This window comes from Meleagris gallopavo, chromosome 11 (assembly GCF_905368555.1).
Source record: "Meleagris gallopavo chromosome 11, MGAL_WU_HG_1.1, whole genome shotgun sequence".
NCBI classification, from domain to species: domain Eukaryota; kingdom Metazoa; phylum Chordata; class Aves; order Galliformes; family Phasianidae; genus Meleagris; species Meleagris gallopavo.
In genome coordinates this window covers 19,262,913-19,277,127 of record NC_139414.1, presented here as the reverse complement: position 1 = coordinate 19,277,127, position 14,215 = coordinate 19,262,913, and the positions used below count along the sequence as shown (strand labels likewise).

Sequence of the window (14,215 nt, the reverse complement as noted above, 5' to 3'; positions counted from 1 at the left end):
TGGCAAGCCTCAATGTGAACAAGCAGCAGCCTTAAGCTCCCAGGGCACTCAGTCACTGGAGGTGGCTGAGCTTCCTCTCTGGAGCACTTTGTTCCTATGACAAAGCAGGGCTGCTGAGTGATAGGAGCCAGATGACACGGGGCAATCTGCAAACCCATTCCAACCATCCAGGTGCATTTCTTTAAAGCACAAAATACATTTTGAATCCGAGACAAGCAATTGTTGTAATTCTATTGGAAGAAATCTTGATAGTCAGGTTCAGTTCAGTGCTCTGAGAAAGCTGCCCTGAGCTACTGCTGCACTTTCAATTACCAAGTAAAGTAGGATGGAAGCTGATGGAGAAAAAGGGAAAAAGCCACCCAACACATCTCCATTTCAAGCTAAGATCCTACAGCAACCTGCATTCATTTCTACAGGAACTGAAATATAGCAGGGATTACTGTGAGACACAGCCCACAGCAGCAATCTGAACACAGAACACAAAGTCCCATGAAATACAACAAATGAAAAGGATTTATAGCATACACATCCGTGTGATGGGAGCACCTTAAATCAGTTACAATCAGCAAGACTTTCTCTTCTGAAAGTGGGGTGAACTTAATTTGTGGGGAAAGCTATGCAAAATGGTATCACAAGCCTGGGAAAATCTCTGACCTGAACAGAAACAGAAGCAATTGGTATGCAAAGTTGTTCTGGAGGAATATTACTCCAAGTATTTTATTGTTCTTTTGAGTAAATTCCAAAGTTTCTGAAATAGACTTTAGTTGCACTTGAAAATTTTTGTGTACAGGCATGATTTTTTAAAAACAGGCTTTAATGGCACAGCAATACTGGCAAACTCTAATATGGGTGCTGCTCTATCAGGGTAGGTTATTACAGCTGTATCTGATTTGAAGTCCTAAGTAATGTGAAAACAGTTGAACAAAAAACCTTCCAATATGCACAAGGCCCACATCCTTAGCTGCATTCATGAATACTTAAAGCATAACTCATTATCTGTGGCTCTCCCAAAACCACAGAGAACGTAGAGCACCAGAAGAACCAGAGCAGACGTGCATTCATCATGTCTGCAATGGGTTCCTGGCATCTGTCAGTGATTAGCAAGAGTTGTGCACAAACACGAGCTGCAGTTCTCCTGGAAGCTGCCTCATAAAACAAAAATTAAAACAATCGTGGAATTCTCATGCACATAACACTGATTAACTGCAGGTTTAAATAAGACTCACAACATAAGTCCACATTTTTAAATATGCCTTTAGCTATTATCAGTTCACACTCAAGTACACCTACTTTTTACATTGCCAAATAACAGTACAATCAGAAGACAGGTTAAAAGTTAGCCAGTGACATTTTTATATAAAAATAATAAAACTTTTAGACAGAAGCCAAAAGATAAATATCTAAAGATATCTTCAGTCTTCAATTAGCTCATTAAAACAGAACATATTCTTTCAAACTTATGTTACAAATATGCTACATGGCGTATCTTACAGAAATGCTACAAATGAGAACCTACTGCCTCCATCATTTGAGAATCTTTCAAAGGAACACTGCCAAACACTGAACCTTCACAATTAAGTTTATTTGACAACAGTAACTGAAGACAGAAAAAAAACCTCAGACAAATTAGAAAGTGCTTAGCAACTTCCCTCCAAAACAAACCCAGACATCAGTTAATTCTCCAAAGCCTTTAGTGCCATTTGGATTACGGCTCTCACCATAAATTAGCATGTAACAGCAATGGGTTGTCCTAACTTGGAGTTTCAGTGGTTGATAAAAATTAATAACATCCACTATCAGAAAGCTCAGGGGGTTGTAATGAAAAGAATCGATTCTAACATTGATCTCTGAAACATAACAGGAGAAGGTCTCTTAAAAGAACGAAAAAATATCTGATTAAAGGAAAACAAAGCACAGCTTTTTCTGCAATCCTAATGGACTCTTTAAGGTCATCAGTTCCATACTACACATATTAGTCTAACTGTCACAAACCTTCCTTTCAGCCAGTGTAAGTGCATTCACCCCTTTTGATCTAGGTCAGCAGTTCTCAAATTTTAGATCAATTTTTCTTTTCAGGAATATTTAGGGAAATATTTAGGCAGACCCTACACACTCATGTATTATGCATCAATTTGCATAAAATATAAAATACATAATTTGCAGACACATACACATATTCCAATATATACACAATAACTCTATCAGCACACGCACCCTTCCTTCCCTCTAGGAGAGCTTAGGGAGCTAGGCCTGTACATAAGGGGAGTGGAGCTGCAAGAGGAAAGGAACACAAGGTGCAAAGTTTCTCTAAGAGCTTCTTTACACAGGTAATGGGAAGCAAAGATTGAGAAGGTGCTGCTGCCTCAGAGCCCATCTCTGAGGGTGTCAGTAAGTGGGGAAACATTTGTTCCACACAAAACACAAGAGAGTGAAGAAAGACACTGATCCCACTGCCTGGGTCTGCAGCATTCAAGCAAAAGTCTCCTGCCAGAAGCACAAACAGAGCCCTAGAGATTTCTCCCAGCGCTGCCTAGAAGGGGCACATTCCTCCTGCTCACCTACAGCTCTAGGCTTCTTCCACTGCCATGGCAGCTGCTCCTACACAGAGTTCCTCATCATGTTCCTTCCTCAGGCTACTGCAAGCCCAGCTCACACTAGTCAGTGGACAAAGAGGTGCTTGGAAGCTTCCAGTGAGGCAATGGGAATGCACTACAAGGAAAGACAAGTTAGAAGATGAAATGGTAACAGGAAAAAGAGGCTGTGAGCTATGCCATCCCTTCTCTCTACCTCCAGTCTTTATGGTAGACTTCTCTCAGCATAAGTTGCAGCCAGAACTAACTAAACCACTCATGCTTAGGCACTGGGAACCTGAGTGTTCTCACACCAGGATCTGCATTTGAGAACTGCTGGTCTAGTTTAACTAGCAGCATGCAGAACTAGAAGCCTAACATCTTAATGCCCTCTTAGTGCACAGCAGCTTACAAGAAGTAAAATAATATATGTGCTTCAGTTAGCTCTGGCAAGAGTGTAATGCCATTGCATTTCAGTAGCCTGATAATTAGGACTTTAATGAGAGCCTACATGGCTTATAGTATTCCCAAACAAAGAAAATACTACAGTGGCAGAGATGAAGGTAAGTCTATACAAGGAAAACAGGCTGCCAACCTACTCCATACAAATAATTTGCCCAAGACTAAAAGAAATTCAGAGAGCACAACTAAATGCATAGCATTTTACCATTATTAGTGCTTCCACAGGGTCTGTGGACTCTTCTGTTATTTCAGTCCAAAAACTGCTGTATGTGGGAAAAGTCGTAATTGACATACAGCAAGAAAATGTAAATGGTGTTTAGGTTATGAGGGTGCTGGGGTGTTGATCTTAAACTTACAAGTACATACTGGGGAATATTTAAAAGAATATTAACAGAATATTTCACTTCATGTTTTCCCATGAACTCCCAATTTAACTCAATGCATTATTTGGGCTTTACCATGAACTTATTAATTGCTGGAACCTGCAAAGGACTACATGATATCATCAGCAGAATATTTTCTTTTTTTTTTTTCCCCCCCTCTCAAGTCTGTTGGGGGAAAACCCCAGATGTTCAACAAAACATCACAGTAACACTCATGCCATGCTGAAGTCACTGGCATATTACTGCTGGTTTAATCACAGAGTAACTGTTGCTTAAACCTCCACGTTCACCCCCTACGATTCTTTCAATGAATTGATACGTGCACAGATTTTTAACGCAGGTCCAAGCTTAATATTCATTGCACTCATAAGGTGATCCTCCTTCAACAAGAGGAGAGCTTGTCCATCAATCTCTTGTGCTCTAAATTCATCCGCAATATCTTGACAACCTAAAGGGAACAGAAAAAGAATTGCTGGGTTAGAAATGTGCATTCCTAGACAAAGGTGACTGTCCATACTTGAGCTTTACAGATACACAATTCCCAGAGCTTACCTCTTTACCTTGTGGGACCCACAGTATATGAAGGAGTTCCATAACAACGAGAACTTCTAAGATAATACGAAAGTCATACTTACTACAGTATCTAATTACACCATAACTACTTATGAATTACTTACTGGAAAGTTCAAGTCCTAGCACAGACAATTTTCTCATTTCATTAAGAAAAACAGTTCCCATGGTCTTGCAATCAGAAGAAACAGATGATATCACAAAAACAGCCACCATTCACATGGATTTGTTCAAACAATAAAAAGATGTGCTTATTCTACTGTTAGCTACATCTCAAAGAGAAAATTCACTTACCTACATTTTCCAAAAGATGCTAACTCCATTAAGATAAACAAACAGTTTTGATTTGCAGGCTTTAGCACAACTATCTCACTAGCACATTTATCAATAGTTCATTTGTCATCAAGCACAACTTTTAAGTTGGTTGGATTTTTTCTTTAAATGGTAAACTCCTTCTGGACACAAAATAACCTGGGCTCAGACTACTGAGGCCTACAACACAATAAATGGAGCTGGACTGGACTGCTCAAATGAGCTGAAGGCTCCTTTCCATTGAACAACACCATGGAAACAAAAAGTTGCTCAAGAGCTGCCTTTTCTGCACCTCTGTTAAACAGGCAAACATCTAAATGTCAGTAAGAGCACTCATCATCCATTCTTTATTTGAAGCTTCACTCGCCACAGCCACACATTTCCTGGTTTCAGTACCTTCATGTTTCTCAGTCCAATGGTTCTTCCACACGTCTCAAGCCTTTCATAGATTTTAGTTTAGGCTCCACTTTCCATTCCTTTTTTCAGTTATTTCTCAACAAAGGCATTTTGGTTTTCTTCTTTGTTGTTTTTTGGGGTTTTTCTTCAGCATTTTTTGGAAGAACTTTTTCACCCCAGACAAGAGCAAACATTATAAAGGTTTGCTGACAATTCACAAAGCCTGTGTAGGCCAAGTATTTCCTGTGATAGGTATTGTGGTTTGTCTAACATGAGACTAGAGCACGGTGATTGTCAGGGCACACCACTTACAAGAGAAGCTTTTATATTTAGAAACAAAAATCGTCCTAAAAGACAGAACATTCGTTTTTGAGGCCTTGTTTTTCTTTTTAAACAGGACTTGCTTTATGCACTTGCTTTTCTTTAAAAACCCACAACCTTTCCTCAAAGTCACTTTGGAAAAACAAAAGATGGAAGTTGAATGGACTTCAGTATCCCCTCCAATCAGACCTGGCTGTTTTTGCAATTAGTTGTGCAGTTACTTAAGAAAGGGGAGACATGGAAGAGAACATTAACCTTGCAACTACAGAAAGAAGGAAGGAGCTGCTCTGCTGGGGCTTAGACTGCTGCTGGCCCTTTCACGGGGAGGACGTAACAGTAGAACCGCCCTGCTATCTACATTCTTCCAAGACTCCAGAGGCATTCAGAATTCTGATGAGGACACTTGATGCTACAGCTCGAACTCAGCTTACAGACTGAAAACAAGCAGGAAATTAAAATGGATGTCCCTAACATTTCTGAAATAGAGAAGCTGACAGAATAAAACTCCAAAGTGCCAAAATACAAATGTAGCTATGCAACAGAAAAATTCTGACAGGCTGTGAATATTTTAATTTTTTTTTTCTAAAGAGGAACTTGGTCTTAATGTGGATAGAAATTAGTAACTAATAATTTTTCATTGTGTACATAAAAAAATCAAGTGTTGAAATTCAATGATTAACTCATTTGCAAAACAAATAGAAAATATTCAGCAGTTGACAAAACATTCTATAAGTAATTGTTTCAAAATAGAAACCACATTTTAAGGATAATATTTTTGTTTTCATGCTTGCAAATGAATTGTGTTTATAACGTGTTACATTTTTAAGACACAAACAATCCTTTATTCTTTTGTAGAACCTGGGATCAGGGGGTTCTGGAGTTAACTGGAGTTTCCATAGTATAAAACCAGTAAAATACAGACAGCAGCAATGTCATCATATTCCAGTAACACCAGTAAAACACAGAAATACATTGCCTTAAACCTAAGGAACTTCACTTGTTTCTCAGACATCACAAAAGTTCCCAGATGCAGATAACATACCTTAACTATAATTTATAAACCATCAGAAGAAAGGTTGATTTAAAACATCTCTAATTCAATTTTTTGTGTGACCTATGTTAAAAAAAAATTAGCTGGCCATACACATGCATGTGTTTCAGCAAATAAGGGTACACTTCTTTCAGGTTATTAGCCTAATGGATACACAGCAAAATGGTTCAACATTCCAGAAAATAGTAGAAAATTAGGAAGAAGTCTAAGCTAGGTTTCAATGTTTAGACATGCGAGTTATATGGGTAAACAACAAAGATTCTCAGATGACTGTTATTATGGAGACCTGTCTTGTCTTCTGGAAGGGTTACAATATCTGATCAGATGGAATGGCATTCCTGGGAAAGGCTGGGGTGTAAAACTTCAAAGCTTATGATAATCAGGAAATGATAAACAAACAAATGCCAAATAACCTGAAGATGATAAAAAGACAAGCATGAATACTGAGCTAAGGACGTGTGTAAATAAGGAGAAACAAGATGTTTTTCTGAGACTCAGATACTACTTTTTTTGTCTTTTATCATAAGAGTATATAACCTATATAGGGATTCTCCATTTCAGCAAAACAAAACAAAATTAAGCTTTATCGAAGAAACCTGGTTATTCCTTTGTAGTGATTTGTATCACGATAAGCCTTTCAAATTTTTCACAGGTCTTCCTTCTTGCTTCTTCTGAATAAGCAGTAAGGAGGGAAGTGAAGAAATAAACATAAAGGGGAAGAAGCATGTCTGATCTCTCTACTGACCTCTTGAGAGAAACCAGACTGAAGGGAAGAACACCTCTAGTCTGTCTCCATCAGCTGGGGTGCAACAGCAGAAGTGGGACTAGTTCTATCAACACGGGATTTGTGCTGAAGGAACAAGCAAGAGGAAACAAATCACATTCCAGTCTCTATCACCAACTAACGAGTACACTCGTGCTGTTACCATGCCACCTCCTCCTCAGAGTGATGCTAAAAACCAGGAGATTTACTGTTAAAAATCTGCAACAAGTAACTGCACATTACATACCAGGCAAAGAATGTATAAAGGCCCAAACTTCATCAACAGTCCATACCGAAGGGTCTGACTGCACCACTGGTAACAAGTTAATGCTGTCTGGCATTTTCCTAATTCTTAGCTCCCTTAGTTCACGTTCTCTCTCTCTCTCACTCTGTCTTCTCAGCCGGGTGGTCATCGCAGTTGGAACAGCATCTTCATGAGAAGCCATATCTTCCTCTGCAGACGGATAGGTAATTGGAAGCTGGAAAGTACAGTACAGATACACTACACTATTATATCTTATTTGCAATTCCCAAAACAATGCCGTAGTTTTAAGCAAATATTCCACAGACCTGTCTAAGAAAATGATCTCGTGGTGCCCCATCAGGGCCACTCGGTCGACGCCCGCGTCGCCCAAGACTTTGGCTATCTGACTTCCGATTCCAACGACTGGTCTTGTCTGATGCAAACAGCCCAAATTTCTTAGTGCAACTAAGGCTGTGCCTAAAGGAGTAAGATATATTCAATAATGCACTAATAGTTTTTTGGACTGAGTTCAATCGACTTAGCAAGAAAATGACATCGTTGTCTACAGAAATGCTGCCTAATTCTAGACAACAGCAGGTGTCACAAACGTAAGAAAAGGCCATGTGCTCTAACCACTTGTCTTGAAACAAGATCATATAGCTTCCATATCACCCCCGGCAGACACCCATCCTTCCTGTTCTAAAAAAATTCCGTGATAAAAACAGTTTTGCATTTTATCACATACTCAAATTCTACTTCTCTAACACATCCTCTGAGAGCTTAACCCCACATTACATCTTTTGCTTTCATTTTCTCTACCTAGCTGACGGCCAGTCAAATGAAGACAGAGGAAAAAAGCCCCACTCCCTCCTGAATAGAATTTCAATACTAGTCCCAACAACTACCAAAGAAAACATACACAGTTCCACTGCTTAAAATGGGAATGCCTGAGGGAGGATATGAAAAGAGCAGCTGACATAAGAGAAAGGTGGCTTCCAGGCACATCAATACAAAATTAAGAGGCAACTTAAATCTATTCCTCAGAGAACTATTCCCCATTTCTAAAACGTCTGGGATTAAATACCAGTTCTCCATCTACAACAATGGAAGGATTTACATTCAGATCCTGATTATAACTTGTTTTCACTTGATCTACACAATAAAAAAGTACAGTAACTCAACGAGAAAGAGAAACCAACATTCATTTGCTTTTGCCAATGACATGAAAGCAGCATCATTTTCAAGAAAGGAGAAGCTTTAGAAAACATTGAATTATTTACATTTATAACTATTACTTTTCTTCTTTACACAAAGAATGAATTTTACATCGTTACTAAAAACATTTAAGAACATTATTGATAAATGTATTTCTATCACATGAAGTTCAGTGTTTTTCCCCCCACATTGCATAAAACCATAAGAAAGCCCACAAACTAGTGTTCTGTCTCTGACATTGCCAAGCAGCAAAATACATCACAAAGATACAGTGACTTGTGGCCCACAAACCACTGGTAAGTTCCCAAACCTAACCAACCCTTCATAAATATCCATCAGCGTTCCTACAAGGCCATCTGCATTCACTACATCTTCTGAAAGAGCTTCACAATTTACCTGTAAGTTTATCTTCCTGAAATACACTACCATGGTCATTTGTATCTCACATAGTCTGCTGCTTAATTTTTCTACCTAAGACACTATTTGAGTGCTACTCCATTAATCAGATAACAATAAATAACAGATAGAATACCTTTTAGCACAGGATGTAGAACAGAATCGTTTTGATCGTAGAAACTTGTTAGGATATCCCATTTTTCCACAAAATTCACACTTCAGGAGTTCATTTTCAATTTCATCCAGGCCCTCTAAGGAAGGATTGATGCAGAAAGAGATCAGATTTAATGACAAAATTGAGTTCAAATTTTTCTTTTCTTCTGCAGAAATGCAGAAGGTCTAAAAATACATCTAATAATTAAGAACTCTGATTAACAGAAAATTATGCCAAACTACAAAAATCATGAATTTCACTCTCCACAAAAGAGAACTCAAGTAAATTGAACCACAGATTAAGTTATTCAGTGAAGTTAGTCAGCACTGTTTGTTAAATTTCAAACCACCCATGAACAAGTATGCCCTCAGACACATCCATCAATTAAAAAAATCCACACATTACAGCCCTTACAAATTGTTTTAAAAGCATTTGTTAGGAGAACCACGCACTCCAAATTCAAGCTCTCCTGTAATGAAGCGCTGCATTAAACCTGTAAATACTTTGTTTGCATAAGCAACAGCTACAACCAAAAGGAGCACTTACAAAAGCAAATAATGCATTCAGTTTTATCCATTACAAAGATAATGTGCATACAAGAAAGAAAAGGATTATAGCATCTACATCAGTTTAAGATCTGCTGTGACAGGGTATTTTTTTATTATGCAGGTGAGATGAGCAAATGCTTCTCCTGCTTTCTGGGAAGCACTCAAACTGCTGAGAGAAGCATTAGTAAAAGGAGACCTAGGAAAGCCCTGAAGTGAGGCATCTGCTGCCTTGCACTGACATGCTGGATGCCTATACCCTCCTCCAATGACAGAGCACAGCTGATACATGCTTTAGAAGAATGCCACCATCTCTGCAAACCGATTTGATTTTTGGCAAGAGAAAAAAAAAATCAAGTACCACAAACTTGTACCTACGCAATAAGTCAATGAAATACATAATTAGGAGCAAAACTGGCACAAAATGTAACATTTTCATTTAGCTACGTAAGGGAATGGTGTGCCACATGGATGCAATCGTGGACAAAATACATTTGTTTAGAAATTCAGTGAGCAAAACAGATTTCTTCCCCATTTCTCATCTACCTATACCAATTTCACATAGTTTGCCTTTTGCTATGCATTTTCTACATTTTTATTTTTAATTTTACATAATTAGTTGCAAAAATGCAAACTATCTTTTGTTCAAAACTCATTGATCAGCACTGGGGTCAGCTAATGCAAATGCACATAAGGTTTAAACAAAAGATTTTAACTATGAATTTATAGCATTGCTGTGGCAACAGTAGCTCGCTAACTAGTGAGCTGACAGGGTGACAAACCAAAAAGCACTAGAATGCAACGAAGTTTAAAAGGTTGAAATGATTCTTTGAATAACATATCTGATGTACCAGGATTCAAAAGCATAAATGAAGTAAAAAAACTCCACCAGCAGTGTCAGACTGAGGGTTATCACACTGCGAGTCTCCACCTCATGCCCCAAGTTAAAATTGGGAACATGTCAAATCTGACCAAGTTTGCAGCCAAAGCTAACTAAAAAGCAGATTTATCCTTCAAATTAATTGCTCTCTCCAAAAAAACCCCACAAACTACATAAGAAAAAGGCTACAGCAGTTTAAAGCAATAACCGATGCTAAAAGCCTTTTCTTTTCTCTAGTAGGAGTACCTACCATGTACACACAATCTAAATCTTTGTTTAGCATCAGAAAATCTCCTCTGCTTGTCTTCTGCAAATGTAGGTACCTCCCAATACTGGGTATCTCCTAACTCATCTAATGAATAACTGCAAATTGGGTACATAAACCTAACATCAACTACCAGGAATGAAAACTGAAAACAGAAACATGAATGCTTGAATAATTCCATGAAACAACACACAAGCTGTCTGGCATCTGACAGACAAAGCAGCATTAATCCTGACAGGTTCTTCAGAACTACTAAAAGCAAAACTGAATTTATATCTACTGTACTAAAGGCACAGCAGCTACTGCAACAGAGCTATGAGTATTCTAAAAGATACAGAAGAACACCCAAAATTTCCCTTGCTCCACATAGGATGAAGCAAAATTAACAGTAATCAAGTAATCAACATAGAATTTACTAAGCTACGTGAGCTAAGAGATTGGCAAGTCTCATTTTGTTTAGAATAGTACAGATCCACTGCACTGTAACACAACCAAAAATGTCAAATGAGGTCATGCAATTTATCTGATGACTTCCCCCACCCTTCCCAAACCTCTTGTGTCCTTTCACACCACTGGACTTGATTCCCAAAGAACTAATTAAATGGAAGCCTCCGTTAGGAGACCAAGCCACCATTCATGTACAGAGAAAAAATAACAAATTTTGAATTAAATGAAACAAAAGTTTAGAAAAAATTTAGTCACACTGCATCCTTGCACTATTAGTATGCCAGATGCTCACTTTCTGAGACTTCACCTGCCATGCCTGTATGAAAAATGAGGTATGGGCCTCAAATTTTGAGCATTTTATATTAAGAAATGAAGACTGTATTAATTGTTTCTTCACTTTTCTACGCAGACATCTTAATTACAACACAATCAAAAGTTACAGAGCAGAGTACTTCAAATATCCTTTACCTAAATTAGGCTGCTACTGCAAAATATTGAGGGCTGCAGACTACACTAGTAAATGCAATCACACAATCTAGGAAATTAATGATTTCTTTTCAGGCATTGTCTCCACTATTTCTTACTTCTTGCACAGATATGAACGCATGGGAAGACTGCAACCCATCCTTTTTTCAGTGATGAACTTTCAAGCTAAACCAGCTCTTATTAAAATCAGTGCTCCAAACAGTACTCTTCATTTCAAGCAGAAACACACATTGCCAGAGCTGTGAAACAAAGCATCCTCAAGAGTCCAACAGTGCTTATTTAACTTCACTATCAGTAAATATTCCTCTCAGATTTAGAATCCACTGTAAAGCAGAGTTTTTAACTCGTTTTCAATCCTTGCTCAGAAAAGTGTAGATATAAATCATTAGAAAATAATTTACCAGAATCCAATAATCTGAAAGACTGAGTGTTGAGCTGATTTGTTTGCTGAGACATAAAAAAATGTAATCAATTTCTTCACTGTGCTTCAGTACCGTTTACCAAGGCAAGAAGCACAGTACCTAACAAACCATCATTGGTATGCCTACCGTTAAAGCTCCCATAAGAAAAACTGTTTTAATTAGGTGAGAATGAATAATGCATGCTGTGGGTGGCAGCTGAAGCATAGCTATGGGAACACCTGCTACTGCTCAGCACACAGCCCTGACTTTTTCAGCCACAGCTCCAACGCAGACCTGTGGCCTCATTTTCCGCATGACAGCAGGAGTAGCAGGCTCAGGATCAGTTCCTTCTTACTCTGCTCACTATGGTTTTGATATAAAAGAAAAATAACTATTTTAAGACAATGAAACTAAGAACTGTATTAATAAATTACAACAAATTTTTAGCAGGTCACCAAAACCAGCCCCTGTGCAAACTCTCAAGATGTGGAAGATACGATACAGAGCTTGCAGAAAAATTCTGGACTTCCTAGTTTTGGAAGAATTTAAACAGTGAAGTAAAAAATAACTTTGCTTTTCTGGGACATTGCATGCTTTAATTTCTGTTCACTATCATTTATGAGGCTGCCTACACCTGGGCTTGAGCACTAATAGTGATATAACACTTAAAATACTTAATTGCTGAGTTCTAAAGAAATCCACAATGATGAGCACCTCCGATATTGCATGGGGAACTTGTGTGTTTCAAGCTCATGAGCTGTGTGTGCTAGAGACCACTGTATTCTAGGCAGGACAAGGGCACAGCTTCCTGATGTTCCTGTGTATCCACAGCAACTGCTGTTAGCTGTGTGTAGCTAGTTATAAACATTTTTAAACAGTTTGTGTTAGAGATGGTGTAAAGATCAGAGGAAGATTCCAGATGTAAAGACAAGATGGGTTTCTGTAATAGATACAGACCTAAGGAAAAAAATGGATATTAAACAAAAACTACAAACCTTCTGCAATCATATCCTCTATCTCTGTGTCCGATGAGTTGTCTGCATGTTTTGTATTCTGCAAGTCTGATTCAACACACATAACACTCATGATTTGACCCTCCACTAGCAATCTTTTTTCTGCAGGCTGTTCTACCAGCAAAGATGAACGACTTACCTATTGCAATAAAAGCAAAGCAACAATGGTTAACTGAAGAATGAATAACTGGAAATACTATATGTGAGTTAGCAGTTGTAATTGAGATCAGCACTTTCATTTCTACTCTTTTATCAACGAGTCATCAATACAAAGCATCAAAGTTCTACACATCTTTTCTCAAACAAATACAAAGACTCGCCTGCAGAGTTTGCAATTACATTCAACAAAGGAAGAAATATTAAATCTAGAGAAAAGAAGGAACAGGAAAAAAAAAGATAGATGACATTTGTTAACGAGGCAGAAGATAATATCCTTTAAAAGTGGAGGCTCAGTGCTTTAAAATTGGCCATTAGGGGATTTAAAGTTTTCAACGCTAATTCTGACCAGACATTACTGCTCGGTAAAGGGGTGCTTTATACAAGGAATCATCTCAGAAGTTTAATTTATCACTTAAATTGAGGTGTGTAGGAGACAGACAAGCATAATACAAAGTTACTGTAAATGTTAGACTAAAATCACCCTGGATAGCCTGCTTGTTTCACTTAGTACCTTGCCATCCAGTGATACCAGCAAGCCAAACAGTAGCGCAATTTCTCATTAAATATGTAAGACAAGTCAACTGAAGTGCTGTAAGAAACAAGCTACCAAGCAGAAAAAAGGTCCATGCCAACATTTGGAAAAAATATTCAAAGTTTAATGACCTAAGCATCTAGAAAACCACCTTTAAAAATAGCTCATTTCAAGAATTAGTAGTAAAAAATTCAAAACAACTTTTACACTTACAGGAAATGGTTCCAACCCCTCCTGAATCACAAAGCCTTCAATAACATGAGTCAGGATCTGTGGTTTAACAATAGCCTGTGGAGGTTTGTTTTCTAGACTAGGAATGCTATTGGGCATTGACGTGCTGCTACTCCTCGTTGTTGCAGCTGGAAGCAGAAGAGGTGGTGGCGGGATAGAGGCATGCAAAGGATCAGATGGAGATTTAATTACTGAGGCACTGACTGATGATGCCACTGAAGGTAGTCCTGCGTGCTCTGAAAAACAAAGTATGTGCTATTTTTGTGACTTAGGTCTACGCATACACTCAGAATTACACAAAGAGATACAAACACACCCAGCCCAGTACCCAGAGTCCTGTAACACAGTCTTATCTCTAAGGTTTATAGAGTTACCCTCAAAACCTGATTTTCCTTGATTGACTAGTCCACAACCAAACT

The 14,215-nt window shown here is 38.2% G+C and overlaps 1 protein-coding gene across 13 annotated transcripts in view; it reads right to left on the bottom strand.

Moving 5' to 3' along the window:
- Positions 1 to 14,215, bottom strand: part of PHC3 (polyhomeotic homolog 3) — a 32,958-nt gene that overhangs the window by 6,202 nt on the left and 12,541 nt on the right. For 7 of the 13 annotated variants that reach the window (XM_085232651.1, XM_085232653.1, XM_085232656.1 and 4 more), the window contains 6 exons: positions 13,779 to 14,032; positions 12,857 to 13,013; positions 8,820 to 8,934; positions 7,399 to 7,549; positions 7,076 to 7,307; positions 1,562 to 3,863 (listed from right to left, as the gene is read on the bottom strand). In XM_085232651.1, coding sequence (XP_085088777.1) covers positions 3,709 to 3,863; positions 7,076 to 7,307; positions 7,399 to 7,549; positions 8,820 to 8,934; positions 12,857 to 13,013; positions 13,779 to 14,032 — 1,064 coding nt within the window. In that variant the 3' untranslated portion in view covers positions 1,562 to 3,708. Of the gene's footprint in view, positions 1 to 1,561; positions 3,864 to 5,828; positions 6,916 to 7,075; positions 7,331 to 7,398; positions 7,550 to 8,819; positions 8,935 to 12,856; positions 13,014 to 13,778; positions 14,033 to 14,215 lie in introns of those variants that run through there. The other 6 variants (XR_014885422.1, XR_014885421.1, XR_014885423.1 and 3 more) reach the window with 5 other exon arrangements.